We start from the raw sequence: 20,435 nt of genomic DNA on the forward strand, positions 1-20,435 counted from the left end.
GACACTTCTTCCCACGACTATTTCTCAATAGTTCACAGCGCATACAGTTAGATGAAAGCTTCCATTCTCAACCGTTCCCTCAAAATGGGAATTTTACACAAGCCATTCTAAAGGGCTCAGAAAACAAGAAGCTGTAATAAATACCGAGTCCCTAGATTCTGCAGAGGACGCCCCTCCCTTTTCTGTCCCCCATTACCCTCTTAGGAATGTTAAAGCGATAGCTAACTATTCGTAAATTAACAACCAATAACAATCCCCAATGGCTCGTTCTAGATCCAACATCTCCAACTTCCATCCTTATCAGTTCCCCCTCCAAAAACCCATGAGGTAATGCGGCCGTTAGATAAGCTACCAACCGGCCGAGTCACCCTGGAAGCGATCTATTCTCTAGCTGGAAACCCACCGAATCGCCTGCACTAAACTGAAAAGGGTGTATACTTTGCACGTTGTTTCTATGTGGAGGTTTCCTAGCGCACGGGCTGGTGTAACATTGGAGTCTGGGGTAAAAGATAAGTGATGGATATATAAGACGCCGATGTCCCGTAGAAGATCAGTTCAATGTCAATACCAGAGACTTCAATATCATACTGATATACATCTTTTATATGCTTCATTTTGCTCACTGCCAGAGAATGATCACACCCTTCTACTACACTCATCCGACCATCGACTCAAGCTCTGGCGTACCATGGAGAAGGCAACACAAATGAACCAGGCCGAACGCGATGCCCTCGACCTCGCAGCCCTCGGGCACGAGCAGGCACTCTCCCGAAAATTCAGCACCCTGAGCATGCTATCCCTCGCCTTCTGCATTCTCGGCACATGGGCCGTCTGCGCCCAATCCCTCGCCACAGGTATCCAAAACGGCGGACCTGTAACTTGTCTCTGGGGCCTTGTCCTCGTCACACTCTGCAATGTGTGTATCGCCATGTCCCTTGGTGAAATGTGTTCTAGTATGCCGTCTGCTCTTGGACAAGCGTTGTGGGTGGGCAAGCTTTGGAAGACTTCGTGGGGGAGGTTTGCGAGTTACTTGACGGCTTTCATCAGTGTCGTTGGGTGGTGGTGCCTTTCTGCTTCGCAGATCGCGTTCATGGCGGAGTTTGTGCTGTCGATGAAACTCATGTTTGATCCTGAGTGGACGGGGATGAATAACGGATGGGTCATGTTTCTGGTCTATACTGGGATCAACTTCTTGTTTACCTTTGTAAACTACGTCGGCTGCCGCTCGGAAAGGTTCCTCCCCTGGTTCAACAACTTTGTCGCCGTTGGCTTCGTTGGCCTCTTCATCGCCTTCTGTCTCGCCCTTCCTATCCTCGTTGGAACGAACTCAACTCTCGAGTATCAATCACCGAAATTCGTCTTTGGAACTTGGATCAATGAAACTGGTTGGGCCGATGGTGTTGTTTGGTTCCTTGGACTCGTTCAGTCTGCATATGCTCTCACGGCATACGATTCTGTTCTTCACATGGTTGAGGAAATCCCCGCGCCTCGACGGAATGCCCCGAGAACAATGGTTTTGGCTATTGTTATGGGCGCCATTTCAGGCTTCATCTTCTTGGTCGCTTGCCTGTTCTGCATCCAAGATCTTGCTACGACTTTGGACGCACCCTCAGGATTCCCTTTCATCGAGGTCGTTCAGAATGTCGTTGGCCTCAAAGGAGGTGCCGTGTTGATCGCTCTCTTCACCTTCAACGGATTTGGTCAGGGTGTGTCGATCCTGACTTCAGCTTCGAGATTGACATGGAGTTTTGCTCGTGATCGAGGTCTACCATATGGCGATTACTTCGCCTATGTCGACCCCTACTGGCAAGTCCCTGCACGCTCTCTGATCCTCCAAGGAGCTTTCATCAACATCCTTGGATTCTTGTACTTCTTCTCAAGCACCACCCTTTCGGCAATCTTGAGTGTCAGCACTATCGCTCTGACAATCTCATACGCCATTCCTATCGCTGTCTTGATGGCCGTTGGTCGCGATAAGTTACCCGCGGGAGGAGAGTTTGGTCTTGGAAGATTTGGACCAGCGCTCAACATTATTTCCATCATCTACACCGTCATCACAACTGTTTTCTTCTTCTTCCCGGGTTCACCAAACCCAGCCATAGGAGATATGAACTTTGCGATTGTTGTGTTTGGAGTTATGTTGGTTATTGGACTTGGGTTCTGGGTTATCAAGGGCCGAAAGTGCTTCTTAAAGATTGAAGACCTGTCTGACCATGTCCTCTATGGCCAGGGAGATGATGAACAGACAAGGACAGAGGAACTCACGGAGAAGAAATGATTTGTAGATAGTTAACTTTCAAGGTATACACAATCTGTTGCTCTGCTTCCCGATGATGAGATATCCTATTGTTTCCATGTTGGTCTCAGAAAAATTCCTCCATCTCAGGATCTGTTAATGTTTTCCCTCTCGCAATCGCCGCTCTTTCAGTCTTTTCCGAAATCTCTTCGTATTCCTCCCATATAGCCTCATTCAACTTGTCCCACTGACCATCTGAGACATAAAATTTGAGTCCTCTATACCAGCAAACAAGTTCTTGCCGGAAACCAGCCTCATTCCTCTCGGTCAGTATATCAAGAAGCTCTATTGTGGCCTCTGTGTCGCTATCTTGTATTGCTTGTTGAATATTCCGAAGAGTTGACATATGACGCTCAAAGTCCCGTATCAACAACTTGAAATAGAACTGGATGAAGGTCTGTTGCTGCTCTTGACTTGGGACGTTGGTCAGTGGTGAGTGATACTCGTTAAAAATCCATCTTAAGCTGCCCAGAGGATTGTCATTGTGGGAGAGATTTCGAAGCTGTGTGTCGATTTCCTCAAGATCTTGTTCTGCGAGGTAATTGACAACATTAAAGTCTTTAGAAAAAGCTGCCATATGTATAATTCCATTACGATTCGAATCGATGGCACCGAGTGATGCCCCTGCCCTAGCAAGAGCCCCCAAGACCGGGACATTGCCTTCTTGGCATGCCCGCAAGATTGGCGTCATACCACGGTTATCTTTTGATTCGATGTCTGCCCCATAATCTTGTAGAAGTTTTATCGTATCGTAAGCTTCTTGCTGATCTTGATTTCCCCACTCAAGGTAGGACATTGGAGTTCTACCATATTCATCGGTCTTTGTTGCAGGCGCTCCAGCATCGAGTAGCAGTCTGATACAGGCTAGGGACCCTGATTTGGCAGCAAGATGTAGCGCAGTCATACCTTGGATATCGCCTTGATTAATGCGCTTCCGGCACTCGCTATGCCCCAAAAGTCTCTGCAACATTGTGTCGTTCTTGTAGAAGGCTGCTGTCATGAGGGGGGTAAGGCCCAAGGAAGTTTGCCGGTTGACGTCAGCCTTGGCCGTGAGTAGTTGCTCGAGTCCTTCAAAGTTGTTACTGCGAACTGCGACGTGGATTGGCGCCTCTCCATGTTCGTCGAGCTCTTCAATGGCCCAAGGTTGCTCCCGCAGTGCGTCCATCACTCCTCCTCCTCCTGCAGCGGCTATGTGAACTTTAGTTGTGCTCACAGCGCCCCAGTCTTCTACAAAAGATAAGCTTTTGTCTAACGCCATGTCCATTCTAGGGTTGATGCCACCAGTATAATATGATTCAAGATGATATCCGATGTTCCTGGCCAGCATCAGTAAGTGACACCATCGTATGCTCTTCTTGCTTGAGCGGGACGAACCTGGAAAGCCCCTGACTTAGCAATATATTTCCCCAAAACTCGAGAAGAATTTCTACGCATCCCGAACTCTGGCTATGCAATACTATCTAGAAACCTCATCAACAAACTTGTCACGCTATTGTACGCCTGCTTTACTTACCGATAACAATGGCCACCCATTTTCAGTTATGTCATCTGGAAAGTATACAAGTCCTTCTCTAATGCGGGTTTCTAATAAGGATGGGTTTGACATCGTGGTCCATAAATCGTTGTCTGATTCAAGAACCCTTGATAGGCGCAAGGAGAAGCTAATATTGTGTGCTCGGAATACCTGAAATGAAAGGACACCTGCCCAAAGCCAGCTTGGAAGTCGAAATTCGAACTCAATGCTGGACTTGCACCTGCATCTATTTCGACAATCGTTGTCTGTTTTATCATATCGAATGAGCCATGAATAAAGAAGAGAGCCCATCCATGCACCCGTGTGGTCTCGTCGTCCTCGATGACACTGACATTTGCATTTCGAGCCACATGAACGAGTGCCGAGGGGTTGGATGGATGTCACACTAACAAAGCTCTCCTCTTTCATTACAGTAACGGCATGATCGGTATCATTTGTCAAGGAAGCTCCCGAGATCTCAGTAGACCTGTTCTCTTCCCTTGCTGATGGAACAGGCTCGTGTATTGTTGTGCTTTGCGTCCCGGGTTTTAGGCCCATGGTTGAACTTTCCGGCTTGGGCCGTGGTCCTTGGAGTAGCTTGGGTAATTCTTGAGAGATATTATGAGTCGCTTGCGCATAGTAAGTCAACTGTTGTGTAACACGGTGAAAGAGACTGCCAAGGCGTCAGTTTAGACGACAGACGACACCATGAGAACTCACACTTCTTGTCGCACATTTCCCCTATCTACCATAGAAGAAACCCTAAACGTGATGGCCATGTGTAGATTAGACTTAGTAGCCTGAGCCCGTTCTCGAAGCTCCTCGATCTTGCTTGCATCTGATAACCACCTGACCTTGTCCGTGTATCTCTTCGGGTCGTGGACTTTGCGAGAGCGTGAGTACTTCTCTACAATCTCATTAAGCTCTTCTGATATTTCTTCGAGCTCCTGTGTTGTCAAGGAGACTAGTGGATGTTCTGGAGATCCAATGAGACGTTGCGCTGGTATCATGGGATCTGTCTGTTCTCTGGCCTGCATGATGAAGCAGTCGATCATGAGTATCTACCATTTTCAGCCCAAGGTATTTCAACATTAATTCCTTCAACCTACTTCTTTCCTCAGTTTGTTGCATTCCCCCTTCATATCAGAGTTTTGGCGTAGAAAGTCGATAGCTTTGAGCGTCCCTTGGACGGCTTGCACCAGAGCGATAGAGCTCGCAATCGCTCCAAGAATCTCAAGGCCCGACATCGCGGAGAGTGTGTGCAGAAAGCGATGAACGTGACGTAGCTTTTTCGTAAATGATGCGTGTAGTTCGAGCTCAAGATGATTCGGGCGCAAATGGAGGAAGATTTGAGAAGTCGGACGGCACTGATCGGATTGACAGCCTGATGAGGCTGTGCTGATGTGCTTTGGTAGTTGGGAAAGTGCCACCTAGGTAAGACAGTGAGGCTGGAAGCAGAAGATGACGAGTGATGGCATTCAATTGGAGATGGGGGCCAACTCCTCCATTCTATTCGATAGAATGTATGTATTTGGTGATTAAGAGAAGAAGGCTTGACAACACGCCCTGCCGCGAAGCTCAATTTCATACGGTCTCTGTATAGTCCAGAGTTTACTGCGAGTTCCTTGGGTGAATTGCTCAAGAAAAGAGCGTGACCAACATCAGCTGAAAGCTGCGTATTGGTGTAGTTTGCAACCAATTAGACCTGCAGCATTCTGTCTCATACATGACACTCAGAAGCCCAGAGGACACAGCCTACTCAGCGAGCTGTAAAAACACACACAAACGGTCTGCCAATTACATTTATTCTGAGGACCGAAATTGTAGCACGGCTAATTCTTTCTCGACCAAGCCTCAGGCGATGAGGTTATTCAGAACCTACCCGAGACACGTCGTTGTAGCAAGCCTATCCAACAGGCTAGATGATACGAGAAAATTAAGGGAACTAGCCACGGATGTATGTCTGAGATTACTGCTGAGATCTGCCTTTTATCTCTGAATCATTTGCAAACTCTTAGACAAAGTAAGCTTAAGGTTATTGTTGCATGCTAAATAGTCTCTCTCTATGTCTCAATTCTAAGAACATTGTGACTAGAAGTATATTCTAGCACCATATATGAACCAGGTCAAGATTCATATTAAGAAGGACACCTTCAGTTCTATTTCTAGGTTCATATAAAGTAACAATAAGACATTCCCAGTGGAGCCTGAAGTTAAAGGTCATGTCCGCAGATTACACTTATTCCCATGATTACCCTTCTCTCAATCCCACCTGGACCCTGTCCAATGGACATATCGTCAAGTAACATGACTTATACACGCGGCAGGACGTTTGATGATCCATGAGCTTAAACGCAACGTCAAACACGGCTCGTTGCAACAACTCGGCAGTTCACTACAGGCACATATCATTCTATCCACAACCCATTGCCGACGAGCAAACGTTACACTCATCACTTGTGAATGTGAACTTAATATGAATGCCACAACTGAACGTTTATGCCTTGTTACTGTTGTGACGCTCTTATCATGCTATCTCAGCTGAACTGGTGTAAGGCATGAATAAGGCTGAGAGACCGTGGGCAGTTATCAGTGCATAAACTCAAAGGTAGGTGGTTTCAGATATAGACGCCGCTTGAATCCATCTTCAGTTGAGTGTCCCTGGATGAGCACCTCCGAGGAGCTAAGCTTCTCAACCGCTTGTGGCTGCTGATGAGACAAAGCTTAGCATTCATGCTGTTAGGCACCAGGCGCTGAGTATCCTTAGGCTCGCATTCTTTCACCAACTTGGTCCTCGAGGCGCAAGCACTGGACAACTTTGGACACTTGCGATGTCTCCTATTATATCGTTGACGTAACGATCATCCTCGATTCATGTTCATCCAGACTACATCTCATCGGAAGTGTCACCACTCAAAAAAGAACCTCAGTTTCAGCCCAACCTCACCCAGAAACAGACAAGCTTCGATCTATCTCATCGCCAGCATGTCATTCCAAGTGCGTTTCAGGCAATCAATCGTCATCCCCAAGCGAGTCAGCTACCGTTTTCTGCTGCTCTCCTGTCGCCAAACACGCCCACCCAAAAAAAACCTCCGCCGTTAGTCAGGACAAAACCCGTATTCTGAAACCCAAGCGAGAAAGTTTAAATGACGAGAACAGTCTAGGTTACCGGCTCTCTGGTCAACGAAGCGAAGGGGATCTTCGGAGGGAAGGTCTGTTTCTGGCCATGGCTGAAACGGTCCGGGATTGCCCCTGGCGAAGCTGTTCTCGAAGGAAAAGTCGTTGGGTCTAGGGATGGGAAGTGGGAGATGGTGCAGATGGGCGTGTGTGTTGGATGATATTCGGATATGGGTTCTTTTGGGGAGATGCATGGGATGGGTTGATGGGATTTATGCACTTCTGCGGCGTCAAAGAGTCCCCAGAGTGTGGTAAAACGTGGTAATGACAGGGGAATCTACTGCTGCCTCGCGAACCCTGAAAAAAGGTGTATTCTTTTTGGTATCTCTCTGTCATCTTGATCACTTGTTCTCTCAGCCAGCCTTCACATGTTCTCAACTCGGGCACATAGATGGTCCTGGCAGTGGGGTAAGGATAAGAATCAGGTCATCACAGCGTGAACTGGAGATCAAAGCGCAAGAGTCATGCAAGACAAAAACCGTCCAGAGTCTGGGGCACGGCACAGACACGGATTTGTATCTAGGACAAGCCTAGCTGAACCTAATACAGAAAGCCCGACGCCACGCACATGGTCAATATCCAGTAAAGGCTGAATGAGAGTTTACCTGCTGGGTGAGCAAAGAGGGAAAGGTTGCCATGTGGGATGGTGAAAAAGGGCGTTGTTAACGAGAAACTGGAAATGAAATGACGGAACCGAGGGAGCGTTCGGGGAAGATTCCCGGTGGCAGGGTTTTGTTTTATTGGGGAGACATGGGATTTGTGAAAGCTGGTAAATGAGCAGTGATGAAAAAACAACGCAAAATGCTACTGAGATATTGGGGATGTACCGTTAACATCGGCCATTGGGTACTGTAGATAGTTATCGGCCAAATTCGTGGCACCCTTTCGTCCGAATTGAGACAATCATAAAAATGGTGCGGAATGGATATGCAAGATTGAGTGCATTACCAAGACCCAATTCATTAGTTAGCGTGTAATCGCTTAAAGATCTCCTGAATAAGTTAACTTGGCCTTGGACGTTGGAGAGTTTCTCGGGTCGCTAATATTGTCCGCCGACTGGAATGCTATCCAGAAAGGCGGTACTTTTCCACATGAGCCATCACATTCGTGAGCCCTTCTCCCGAGCTTCCATTTCCAAAATTCCATCCCCCCTAATCTCGCTGCAACCTTGGCTTCTCTGGACTGCGGTTGACTGGTTCCGCTTCGTTTAGCCAGGAACAGAACCGACTGGGATCCAAAAGAGCAGTCGGAATAACCCCCCGGTGAAGCACCATATTTGGCTTGGGTCCGCCGGGGGAAGACGATCCGGCCCGATGATATCAAGGGTCAGAGCCATTCTTGGTACCAAGCTTCTGTTTTTTGTCTTGTTATTGCTGTGAGGAAAGGTTCTTTTGCCTGTCGGGTCGAAGCTGTGGATCCTCATCGATTAGATCGACGATAATGCGAGACTTTAGGGAGAACTTGGGAAGAGTTGATAAGCTGCGAGAGAGCAGTTCTGTTCATTATTCATGCTTAAACTCTGATATTGTTTAAATAAAGTTGTGCTGTGGAAAGTAACGTCACTAACAAACCATCAAGCTCGTGCGTGCGGGTGAGGCGTGGATTGACGATGCACAACATTAAAAGACATGCTCGCACAGACTCTTAATAGCCCACGCTATTATCATCAGGCGACCAATAGACACAGGAGTGCAACTCATGGGGGAGAGTCAGCAGAAGCTTGATGGAAAGAAGAAGCCGTTATGAGCATGCAATCCCAATCCAGGGGAGGTCAGAAACTTGGGACCTTGATCCTGGCTGACAAAAGTACGGGTGCAAGTTATCCTAATCTTGGGAAAATGTCATAGGATTAGTAGGTTTCTCGTAAGGCTTATTTTGTCACCTGTGATCGAGGTGTAGTAGGCTACCCCTGACTTGTGCTCACTAGTCCCGGGTGGTTTACCAGTGTAAATTGTCTCTCCCTTGTCAAGCGTAAGCCCCGGTGTTCCTTTTGGGACCAAAGAGGGCAGGCCGACCGCAAGCTATTGGGAAAGCGAATAATGAATGCCCTGCCCTGCTGCCCACACACGCGCGGCGGTTGTCGCTGGGCCGTGGTGCGTGGTCAATGCTCTGGTAGATCAGCGAACCGGACAATCTGCACAAAGATCCTGGCTTGCATCTCGAAGACGGGATCGACAAGAGCTAGTGGATCATTGAGAAGGTGTCGCTGGTACTCGAGTCAGCGCAGTGTGTGAATAGCGAGTAGGTACACAAAGCTTATTGAGATAGGACGAAGGGAAAGACAGATGCTTGAGAAGAGAGTCTACTCCGTAGAGATGTGTAGAAAGCGTACCTGGATATCTTACAGGGATCATGCACCGGGGAAGAACAAGGGTTCAAATGTGACAGTGTGATTGTGCCTGGGCGACTTGCATAGAAAATCGCAGGGCTTGACAGCAGGAGTTAAAGAGAGTGACTTTGGGTGGGTGGGATTGAGGCTGACTCGGAAATCTAGCAACATTAGCATGCCCAAATAGGATGTTGTGAAAGGGACCTAAATTGCTCAATTGATCGAGTCATTATACTATCACCATTGAACTCTGAAGCTGACTTGTTCTGCATCAGAGGATGTTTATATCACAATCACATTGCATATGCTCTTCAAAGGTTCAATAGTTCTCCGGACCGTGGCTATCTCTGAGGCCACGTGCGGTTCCGTCCCTTGCCATGTGCTGTAAGATTGAAGTGGGGGACCGAAAGAAGATGAATATCGGTACAGAGTCGAATGAGGCTTGTACTTCGTACAGAGTAATAATGGAATCAATTGGTGAAGCAAACACAGATTGATAACTCGTTTGCCTCATGTCTCATCTCAGCAACAGAAAGTCATGTCTAATTAATGGGTAACGTAGGTCCTTCCTCGACATCTTTCGATATCGAAATACCACTAATTGACTGGCTTGCTTTTCTTTACTTTTTCCTCTTTTCTTCTCCAACATTTCCCTCTTGGCATACCCTTTTCATTCGACCAGTCTCTGCCGCTTGTCAAGTCAGTCATTTCTTTTTTCTCGAAGCAAAAAAAAAGCCACTTTCCTCTTTTCGCTTGACGTCCCGACCGATTAGCGTTGTTTATCGTAAACCGCCAATACAAAGGCACGCTTTGGCCTGGGGATACGATGCCCGTTGCCGAATTGGTTGCCTGCCGCCAGTTGAGAGAACCTTTTCTCTTTTCGTTTTCTTTTTTTTTTTCTTTTTTAGCTGCTTCTATCGCTTCATTGTGGAGTTGATCTCGTCTGAGCCCGTACGCGCGATTGTCATTCCAGAATGTCTCACTCTACATGCAATTCGACTTGATTGTTGACTATTTCTTGTTTCGCTTCGCGCCGATCCTCTTCCCGGGCGGTTATTTCGAGATTTCAATTCTTACAGTGAGTGATTGATGATTGATTGTCGAATGTCGATTAATTGTGCTCGGCCTCAACACTTTTCTCTCTTCAAGTCCGCCTTGTTAGTGCTTGATCTTGGACAGTCCGTCACCCACTAACATCGACGTTATGCAAATGCACCAGGCGCTTAGCAGGCTGTCATGAATCTTTTCATGACTCGTTGCGTCCATCTCATTTCCGTCTTGTGGCTCGCCGTCAATCAAGACGAGCCGTCTCCAATAGCTTAGTTAGTCTACCTACCTAGCTGAGTTTGGCAATTCTAACGTTAGCAAGGCTGTCACTTAGCATCACAAATCCCATCCATTCTGCAGCTGCAGCCAGGGTTCTTCTTTACAGGACACTATCCTCTTCTTCACCTCCATACCTTGAAAGCCAAACCCGAATCAGCCTCGTTCTACAAGATACGCTATTGCATCATAAAATGCTTGACCGTGTCGCCAAGAGCATTTTCGCGATTCATGAGGTAATCGACATGAACGGAGCCGCTTCATAACTGTTCCCCAGTTTTGAACCTAGCAAGATCATCAACAATGACCAAGGTCCAGAAAGTTGCGGCTCGGCGAACAATCCGCAGAGGTCAATTTCACGCCGAGAAATCGCAGATACGCCAGAAACCTTTGACCCGTGAGACCCGTTGACCTAAGCAAGCTCAGCAACCGTCCCGTCGAATTTCACCAGTAAAAGGCCCCAAAACCGCCAGCGAGACCACTTACTGTGGTGCAGTGCTAGGCAGAGCATCCTTCTAAACCATCCCTGCGGATCCCCTGTACCCTGCGCGATCGCCGACGGACTCAGGGGCCCCGAACGACGCTCGGTCACCTCCAACTCGCCCATTGCTTAGGCCGCTGTTGGGTCTAGCTCCAAGCCTTCAAGCCCCCGAATCCCCGCAGAGGAGTCGAGGGTCTCCCACCCCTGACGCCTCTTTTTCTCCCACTCGCTCGACACTGGTAGGGTCCTTGTACCGGTGTGGATACACTTTGACTGCCTCTGCTCATCTGTTCCGAGATGCCTGGGCCTCCCCTGGTCAGTCAGTCAGTTCACTTCACTCGACCTTTTGGGCTTGTTAGTTCTTGCTGGCTCTGGCTCTGGCTCTGGTTCTGTTTCTGTCTGGCTCTTGGGTTCATTGGGTTCCTCAAAAGCGCCGTGCCCCGTCTTCCTACCCCCATCCCCTTCCCTCTTGTCTACCGTTTCTGTTTTTGTCGTTTATAGCTTTTTTTATATCTTTTTTTGCTTCAGCAGCAGAAAAGAGACTTGTTAGACGCTGATTCAGGTCCTGTCAGATCTCAATTGCTTGCTCCCCTGCATCAAAGACACGAGGTCAACGCCCACGCATCCCGCGCTGTAGCCATCGAATCATTTCTCGCTTCGTTCCGACCTACGACCAAGACGCAGACGCACCGCAGACGCTCGTCCCTCTCTCAACCCTCTTCCGTCCGCCTCTGACTTGATTGACTGCGCGCCCACTCCCACACCAACTCACGGACCCTTCCCCTCCAGTCCAGTTCCAGTTCAGTCCATCGCTCTTAGAGGCCCCACCTCCCCGAAGCCTCAGCTTTCTCGTCTGGCCTCTCTATCAGCCCAGAATCAGTTTCTACATACAACAAACTCGAATTTCCTCGATTCTGTACAACAACTGTGTAACCGTTATTTCCGACAAGCCCGTCAAGATGGGCCTGTTTTCTCGTAAAGACAAGACGCCAAAGGGCGACCAGGCCATCAACACCTCCCAATCCAATGTGAGCGTAAACTCGCATTCTTCGAGCTTGAGATCTCCTGCTCCTGGCGCCAACCGCAACCCCCTCAATCGAACTTCAGCTACCAGTACATCCCCCGGTGGCCCAATGTCTCCAGTCAAACTCCCAAAGATCGATCTCCCTCGACCTCCGGACCCTCAGCTCGACCCTGCTGGTTACTTGCGAAGTCTTGGTGCTGTGAGAGAGCGAAGCAAGATTGTCACTGACAAGGCGCTGCGCAATGAGTTGAAGCATTTCGATGTGGATATGGGCAAGTTTCCTGATGTGGTTACTTTTGTTACTGGAATTATTAAGGTGAGTAACAACAAAAATCGCCAATTTTCTAGCTAACAGCTTGTAGCGAGACTATGATGCACCCTTCCTCAGCATTCCTGGCCATGGCAGATACCAGCACTTTGCTGTCGGAGGTCGAGATCGCATTGCCCAGCTTCTTTCCACCTGGCCCACCAATGTGGATAACACAGAGCGATGCCGACGTTTGATCGACCTTTTCCTAGTCAGCGTTCTTCTAGATGCGGGCGCTGGCACTTCCTGGCAATACAAGAGTAATGAGAATGGTCGCGTGTACAGAAGATCAGAGGGTATCGCAGTTGCCAGCTTGGAGATGTTCAAGAGTGTGAGTACAGATTTTCTGTCGCATTACAAGATGCTAATATCGGCAGGGATTGTTTTCTGGAAACCCCAACAACAAATTCCAGGTCGACAAGGATGGTCTCAAGAATCTCACCGTCGAGAAGCTCGCTGCTGGTCTTCAATCAAAACCTGGCAATGAAATGGCTGGTATTCAGGGTCGCACCGATCTCCTGGTCCGCCTGGGAGAAGCTTTAGCCGCTAAGGACGATTTCTGGGGCTTTGAGGGTCGCCCTGGATGCTTAATCGGTATGTAACTTTAACGGTCTCCCGTGACAAAGCTAATCTTTTTTAGACCATCTCCTCGGTCACCCCTCAACACAAGCTTCGTCTATGCTTATCGTTCCCTTGCCCGTCCTGTGGAACGTCCTAATGACCGGTCTCGCTCCCATCTGGCCCGCAAACCGAACCGCGATCAACGGTGTCTCTCTCGGCGACGCTTGGCCCTGCCAGGCTATGCCTCAACCTGGCACATCTCCCAAGGTTTCCGCTTTCCCCAACAGCTCAAACGCCGCTGCTTGGGAATCTATTCTTCCTTTCCACAAGCTCACCCAATGGCTCACCTACTCACTCATGCAACCGATGCAACAACTCCTCAAGATGCACTTTGCCGGAACAGAATTGCTTACTGGTCTGCCCGAGTATCGAAACGGTGGTCTTTTCGTCGATATGGGTGTATTGAACTTGAGAAAGGATGATTTGGAGAGGGGTCTTCAGAACTACAACGAGTGGGTGCAACGGACAGGCGCCAAGGGCGTCGAGGTGGCACCCATGTTTGAGCCCAGTGACGATGTCATCGTTGAGTGGAGAGGTGTCACAGTCGGGTTTCTCGATATGCTGTGCGTCGAGGTCAACAAGGCGCTGAAGCCAGAGCTAGGTGGAAATGAATTGACTTTGGCACAGTTGCTAGAGGCCGGTAGCTGGAGGGTAAGTTTTATCCCACCAAACAACATGCCCCGAAACAGCACTAACTCATCCCAGGGCGGCCGCGAGATTGCTGAGATCAACAGACCTAATACCAAGGAGCCCCCGATCCTTATCGAGAGCGACGGCACCGTATTCTAAACAAAGGCGCTGTTTATAATCAACATATGCCCTTCTTGGATGTATTAACTGAAATGAAACATTACGGGAGGGGGGAAATAGAGCGTGAAGCTTGAAAGTTTCTTTTTTTAAACTCGCATTCAAAGCATTTATTCAAATTAAAACCAGAAGATGTGTTTTTTGTACTCTTTTTGCCGTATGCAGCAAAAAGGGTAGTGGGTTTTATTTTATTACAGACACAAGCAAGATGAATTGAAATGGATGGAATGGGCAAAAGGGAGCTGTAGGGCGGAAAAGAAATCCTTGGCAGAGGGTTTGCCTAGTTTTATAATTGAGACACAAGTAAAGCCACGTCGTTAAAGGCGTTTATCGCTTAATTTATTGAGTTGAACAATTAATTGGGATAGTTGTTTCTATTACATCGATAGATACATGCAGACACTTTTATATCCAGTCATGCAAAAGTCCCCGCGGTATCATGTCGCCCCTCCAATGCCTATTATACAATGCCTGATCCAGTTGAAACAGTGTACAAGATTTATCCTTATTTTACAGTTATTTGTGATACAACTTGCTCATCGCTTGTACTTCTTCTCAAACTCATCACGCTCCAACTTTCGTCGCATGCTCTCAAGCTTCTGAATCTGCTCCTTTCTCGCCTTCTCAGCTCGCTCCTCGGCAGTACCGCTGTACTGATTCGTCATGTTTCCGACTGAGTCGGAGACGCTCTTCTTCATGTTGTCGAGGTTGTCGGTGAGACGCTCACGAATGCCCTCGAAACCCTTGGCCTGGGTGACGCGGGGAGGCTTGTAGACGGGCTCCACGATCTTGGGGATGGGAAGGTCGAGGGCGCGACGAACGGACTCGTTGTTGAGGATGGCGGCTGTGACGCATGTGGCAGCTCCGGTGGTAACCATCATGAGGTTGACGCCAGCGCCGAGGAAGCTTGTAGCGATTAGAGTGACTGCACTCATGACGTAGACCATGTTCTGCATCATGGCCTTTTGCTCAGGAGGTGTGTATTTAGAGTTGAGCTAATTGATGTTAGATAGAATCTCATATAGAGGTAGGGAATCTTACCTTCAGGGTGCCGACCAAGAGAACGGTACCAGCAATAGGGAGGGTGTAAAAGGGATCGGCAACCGTAAGGTCGGCGAACCATGCCCAGCCAGCGTCCTCCATAGAAGGAACTGGGATGTGAATCATGCCGTTGATGACTCGGAACAGACCGAAACTGAAAGGAATCTGGACAAAAGCCCAGAACATGTTCTTGATCTCGGTGCCGTATTCCTTTCGAACCATGTTGCCGATAAACTGTCCCTTTTGAATCATCTCCCGGTCACCTGTTTGGTAGCCCTTCTTCAATAGTTCCAGACTTTCCTGAGAACGAGGATCCGCCTTCATCTTGGCCGTAGCAGCGCTGAACTTGACACTACGAAGTTGAGGGTAGATCATGATGACACGTAATAAGAGGGCTGTTGCGACAATTGAGCCACCCCATCCCAGACCGGTATAGACATGAACGTGCTCGAGAACCCATTGCATGACGGATGTAGGACCCCAACCGTAATCGAGGCCAATCTCCTTCAGGAAACCAATGTTCTCGGGCATGGTGAGGATGCTGGGGTTGGCGAGGTCGGCAATGCTTTCGAGGTCGAATTCGGAGGGCAGAACGGAAGAAGGTTCAGCAGACTGTGTCACATCTGCGAGCTTGTCGGCGGCAGGAGTAGGAGCTTCGTTAATGGGTGTAGGATCGATAGTCTCGGGAGGAGTGGGAGCTTCTGGCGTTGTGGCGGCTTCAACAACGGGCTCTTCTGTCTTCTTCTCTCCATAGATGTTATAACCCCATAGTGAGAGCTGCCTTGACGAAGCAACCCCCCCCAAAACAACAGGCGCAGAAATGTTCCTGACACCGACTCTTGTCCCAGACGTAAGAGGTGTGCGAGCGCTCTTCATCACCGTGCCGAACTGTCGAGCATCGAACTTTCTACCCAGGGTCCTCGACATCTACAATTGTCAGTGTAGTCTAATAATTGGTCAGAGATAAACGCACAGAAGGACCACATGGCCTCTGGAAAGCGCCCGAAGGCAAAGAGCGCACAATTCCTCGGCTGGGAAGCATTGCGGCGGTGATGAAGTGGGATGGGTCGGACAACAAGTTGCGCGATGTTGCTGGGAATTTTTTGGAGGTTTGGTTTTCCGGGACCGGCGGGTAAATGTCGGGTTCGCGATAGTCCGCCGCCGATGATCTCCGAATCACCTTGTCATTAGGCCTCGGCCTGTCGATTGGGAGTAATTAGAGTTGAGAGATTGAGTCGAGTGGTTGTCATTGACGTTGCTTGCGTTCGAATGAGTGATTTTCTACATTTTGAACCACCGTTGCAACGAAACGCCACAATCCATGTTCCTGTCTAATATATAATCTCAAATTATTTAACATGATATGCATTCATCCGTCCTTGCTCTTTTCGTAGATATTTCATAGCGATGAGTGTGTCTTGGGTGTGATGGGTAAGAATCCGTAAGGTGAAGGGGTTCCGACAGTTTACTCCAGGCTTGCAAAATCGTCCAGCGAAGGGCGAGGAGCATATGACTTTTCTCGAAGCTCGATACCAGGTCCGATAGGGTGAACTCTTCTTCGTGAGAGGGGGAAGACCTGGATTTATGAGTAAGGGTTGATAGTTTTGAGGACTGCATGGTATGGCATACCTTTGTACCTCCCCATCCCAGCCTAAAAGCAGCCTCATGAGCGAAGAGTTCTCCAAATCCAAGCATCATGCCGTTAACAAAGGGTAGAAGGAGGTTGATAGCAGCTCCCCGTATCAAAGACCACACTGTAGGGGGCTTATAGAGGATAACGGGAGAGTTTGACGAGGGAGGTGAAGAGAGATCATCGCCTGCAGAGTATAGTTCGCTGTCGGAGTGCAATGTGACGCCGGACTCGGCGAGGTGGCTGTGTTCGTCGGACATGGCAGGCTTCGAGATGTGAGCGCTCGCTCGGATAACACTATAGGAGAAAATGGGCTGAAGCTCGATTGTTGGTCGTTGTCGGCTTGAGCTAGCTTCTGAAGAAGAGGTTGTTGACGATCTCGGCTTCTCGACCGTCGCGCTTGATTCCCCCAGATCCTTACGTAAGGCTGTAGACCAGGGACTTGAAGTGGTGAGTGGGTCCCGCCTTGTGTCATGGCCCAGTGGAGGAAGGTGGGGTGAAGGAGCCCACCGCCACCAACCCAGAGCTAGGTTCCTCTGCTTAGGTACAGGTGACGAGCAAGCTGCCTGCCTGCCTGCCTGTTGCTGGAACCTTCATTCTTCAACAAGCACACTTTGAGATTCACGTGTCTTTTTATCTAAGCTCAATCACGTCCAAATTTATCGACACTCCTCATAAATCTACGACTTCTGAAAACTTGATCTATACACATTTCTACTACCCCGCCTTCAACCGTCAACATGGCAGACCACGAAGCCCAGATCGTGGAGTTTGCAGGCCTGAGCGGCGCAAGCCCTGAAGAGGTTCGCATCTCTCTTACTAACACTGAATACTCCAGCTAACGCGCTCAAGGCCAGACAGTATCTCGAAGCCCACAACTGGGATCTCGCCGAGGCCAGCAATGCTTGGTTCCGTGACGCCGAAGATGACAACCGCGACACATCCACAGCTCCCCCTGCCGCTGCCGCCCCAGACAATTACACCGGGCCTCGGACCCTCGACGGTCGACCAGCTCCAGAAGCTGCCCGCAGCAGCCAACCTGCCCGCAAACCTGCCGCATCACAACAGAGAAAGAGGGGGATTGCTACTCTAGGATCTCTCGGTAGCTCATCCCACCAACACGATCACGGTGATGACGATGATGATGACTTCGACGGCGAAGACGATGATGGACGAGGAAACTTGTTTGCCGGTGGTGAGAAGTCTGGATTGGCTGTTCAAGATCCGCACCAGGAGGGCGGTCCCAAGAAGATCATCAGCGACATTCTCGCCAAGGCCCGAGCGTAAGTCTCTGAGCATTTGAAGGTGAATTTAGCTGACAGATTAGCAACGCTCAACGCCCCGAAGCCGAGAACGAGGCTGGCCCTTCTGAGCCCAGTCGCTTCCGAGGAACTGGACAGACACTTGGCGGAGACGGTGTCGAGAGCCGCAGCATTCCTGATCCCCTCGGCCCATCTCGCTCTTCAAACGCAGAACCTCAAGAACGAGTTCTTCACATCTGGCAAGATGGCTTCAGTATCGATGATGGTGACCTTCGCCGATTTGACGATCCCGCAAACCAGGCTGACCTCGCCCTGATCCGAGCCGGTCGCGCACCCCTTCATCTCATGAATGTGCAGCATGACCAGCCCATCGATGTCAAGCTTCACCAGCACGACACACCATACCAGCCACAGCCCAAGAAGTACAGACCTTTCGGTGGTTCTGGTCAGCGACTTGGGGCTGTCGTCCCTGGTGTTGAGGGCTCAAGCTCTTCTCCCGCCCCTGCTGCTTCTTCCGCCGCTCCCTCGTCATCCAATGCTCCAATCGTCGATGATGCGCAGCCTACAATCATGATTCGAATTCAGATGCCCGATGGCACACGTCTACCTGCTCGGTTTAACACGACCCACACGATCGACGATGTCTACGGTTTCGTACAGGGAGCGTCGCCAGACACTCGAACTCGATCGTGGGTTCTTTCCACAACATTCCCCAACAAGGATCATACCGACCGCAGCATGGTTCTCGGCGAGATGCCCGAATTCAAGAAGGGAGGTACCGCCGTTGTCAAGTGGACTTAGAAATGGAAAAATCGGCGTTGAGGTTGATTTACGGACTGGTCAACATATGCAGATGCTAGCATTGACTTATAGAGGTCATGGATAGAATCACAGATAGCTAAAATGCGAAACGCGCAATGAATTGTAACTGAGCCATGTATGCATATATGTAATTGATACTCAAAATATCACCTAGAGTGGTATCTCAACACCTAACGCCGAATAACAAGCCATACGCCGTGATAACTCCGATCTATGTGGTCGTGTCAGTTTAGGCGGCAGCAGTGGCGGTGTTGGGAGCTGGTGTTGCGGGGCCATCCAGAAATCTGAAGTGCTCAATAGCGATCTGACAATTGAGCATAGCAGCGTTGAACCGAGCTTCTCCAGGTGGGAGAACAACCATGAGATACGTGTTTGTCGTGAACTTGAGAATAAACAGACTGAATCGATTGCCGGCCTTGTGCTCCATGCGGATGAACTGCTCGGCGTTGCGCGGCGTACCGGTGAAGCGGGAAATACTCTGCTTGAAATGCTTCATGATGTTGGACATGCGCTCTAGTCGATCCTCAGTTGGGTTTCGTTGTCCTTCAGATGATGTCCAGGATGATACGGCGAGGAATGATGTGCGCTCGAATAGTAGTAACTCTTCAGCTTCGATGGCGAGACCTAGGTTTGCGAGATTTCGCTCAATGACTGAGAGGTTAGGCACGAGGTCGTGGATAATCGACGCCCAAGCTTTATACAAGCTCTGATCCCAAATCGACGTCGCAAAAGGCGTGAGCTCAATCGACGACGTAGAAATACCGACTGAATTCGCATACTCAAACGTCTTTTGTCGCACAACACGAATGCGCTCGTCGTAAACGGACTCACGTGCCGTAGGGACGACGAGATCCATCTTGTGAATGAGGATATAAATCTTTGCGGCGGGCGAGTATTGAAGTAGAGCAGAGAGGATGGAGACGTAGGTTGCGAGATCACGGTCGACGTCGCGGGATTCAATGTCGAAGACGTAAATCAGCACGCCGACGTTGGAAAAGACATGCACGCGCTGCTGGGAGAGATAGTTCTCCATAAAGGCCTCTTGACCACCGCAGTCCCAGAGGTTGAGGGTGAGGTTTCCGAGGAACTTGACGTGCGAAAGATCGATATCGATAGTTGCGCCCCTACATAATCAGCTTTAACCCTAAGACAGAGTGAGGTAGAGGGGAAAACCTACAATCTTCGTGTATCGCGGGCAATGTAGTTGCTAAAGATAATACTCCTCATGCTTGACTTGCCGGAGCCGGACTTTCCCATGAGCAGGACCTTTTTCTTCTTGGGCTTCTTGACTTCGCCGAGGAGTTCGGGGGCGGGCTGGGCCTCGGCGAGGGAGGTGTCGATGTAGGAGGCCATGATGTGAGGGTTTGGGATTGGTGTTGGTGATGGTGATGATGGAGGGTTGGAAAGTTGGAGTGGAGGGGACGTGATGAAAGGTAGCTTGCCTTAGCTTTTGGCGCTTGGGTCTTTTGGGGGTTAGCGCCCGTCCCCGGATATGATCAGGGGATGAAACGTCTTGGCTGGTCTTCCAACTGCTGTGATTCTTTTGGCCAGCTGAAGTCTTAATTGTATTCTTACATGAGTTTTGAGTAAACTGAGATTTGTTCTATGGATTGAGTTTCTGTGAGGCTCGGCGAGAGCTTCGGGATACTGTGTCCATAGAACGAGCTCTGTCCATCTGCTGTATTCCGCGTTAGCCAACATCGGACATATTGTAGAAAAGCATGGATAGAGCTTGATCAACAATGTTTTATGATTTCAATACTATAAACTGCAGTTTACATGACTGTTTAGGGCTATAGCAC

At 49.3% G+C, this 20,435-nt stretch overlaps 7 protein-coding genes across 8 annotated transcripts; 3 read left to right on the top strand and 4 right to left on the bottom strand.

Moving 5' to 3' along the window:
* Positions 1-574: 574 nt before the first annotated feature.
* FVEG_04474 (hypothetical protein) lies at positions 575-2,278 on the top strand (the record flags this gene model as incomplete). Its single annotated transcript, XM_018892256.1, has 1 exon — positions 575-2,278. The coding sequence occupies exon 1, from the start codon at positions 689-691 to the stop codon at positions 2,276-2,278; it is 1,590 nt and encodes a 529-aa protein (XP_018748921.1). The 5' UTR covers positions 575-688.
* Positions 2,279-2,363: 85 nt separating this feature from the next.
* On the bottom strand, positions 2,364-5,056 carry FVEG_04475 (hypothetical protein; the record flags this gene model as incomplete). The annotated part of the gene is made up of 4 exons (XM_018892257.1): positions 2,364-3,523; positions 4,217-4,482; positions 4,530-4,870; positions 4,919-5,056. 4 exons carry the CDS (start codon positions 5,054-5,056, stop codon positions 2,364-2,366), a joined length of 1,905 nt encoding a protein of 634 aa, XP_018748922.1.
* A 6,254-nt stretch (positions 5,057-11,310) lies between these two features.
* On the top strand, positions 11,311-14,293 carry FVEG_04476 (hypothetical protein). 2 transcript variants are annotated; one of them, XM_018892259.1, is made up of 6 exons: positions 11,311-11,434; positions 11,692-12,459; positions 12,506-12,781; positions 12,828-13,044; positions 13,091-13,722; positions 13,777-14,245. In XM_018892259.1, exons 2-6 carry the CDS (start codon positions 12,079-12,081, stop codon positions 13,858-13,860), a joined length of 1,590 nt encoding a protein of 529 aa, XP_018748924.1. In that variant the 5' UTR covers positions 11,311-11,434; positions 11,692-12,078; the 3' UTR covers positions 13,861-14,245. The 2 variants fall into 2 exon arrangements, with proteins under 2 accessions (XP_018748924.1, XP_018748923.1); XM_018892258.1 differs by lacking the exon at positions 11,311-11,434 and having other exon boundaries at positions 11,485-12,459; positions 13,777-14,293.
* A 121-nt stretch (positions 14,294-14,414) lies between these two features.
* Positions 14,415-15,961, bottom strand: FVEG_04477 (preprotein translocase subunit YidC; the record flags this gene model as incomplete). Its single annotated transcript, XM_018892260.1, has 3 exons — positions 14,415-14,873; positions 14,920-15,846; positions 15,893-15,961. 3 exons carry the CDS (start codon positions 15,959-15,961, stop codon positions 14,415-14,417), a joined length of 1,455 nt encoding a protein of 484 aa, XP_018748925.1.
* A 423-nt stretch (positions 15,962-16,384) lies between these two features.
* FVEG_04478 (preprotein translocase subunit YidC) lies at positions 16,385-16,809 on the bottom strand (the record flags this gene model as incomplete). Its single annotated transcript, XM_018892261.1, has 2 exons — positions 16,385-16,495; positions 16,549-16,809. 2 exons carry the CDS (start codon positions 16,807-16,809, stop codon positions 16,385-16,387), a joined length of 372 nt encoding a protein of 123 aa, XP_018748926.1.
* A 294-nt stretch (positions 16,810-17,103) lies between these two features.
* On the top strand, positions 17,104-18,805 carry FVEG_04479 (hypothetical protein). The gene is made up of 3 exons (XM_018892262.1): positions 17,104-17,352; positions 17,402-17,832; positions 17,877-18,805. Exons 1-3 carry the CDS (start codon positions 17,290-17,292, stop codon positions 18,610-18,612), a joined length of 1,230 nt encoding a protein of 409 aa, XP_018748927.1. The 5' UTR covers positions 17,104-17,289; the 3' UTR covers positions 18,613-18,805.
* On the bottom strand, positions 18,646-20,030 carry FVEG_04480 (hypothetical protein). The gene is made up of 2 exons (XM_018892263.1): positions 19,811-20,030; positions 18,646-19,757 (listed from the first exon to the last, which is right to left on the bottom strand). Exons 1-2 carry the CDS (start codon positions 19,984-19,986, stop codon positions 18,863-18,865), a joined length of 1,071 nt encoding a protein of 356 aa, XP_018748928.1. The 5' UTR covers positions 19,987-20,030; the 3' UTR covers positions 18,646-18,862.
* Positions 20,031-20,435: the final 405 nt, after the last annotated feature.

Source organism: Fusarium verticillioides, chromosome 4, assembly GCF_000149555.1.
Source record: "Fusarium verticillioides 7600 chromosome 4, whole genome shotgun sequence".
Lineage (NCBI taxonomy): Eukaryota > Fungi > Ascomycota > Sordariomycetes > Hypocreales > Nectriaceae > Fusarium > Fusarium verticillioides.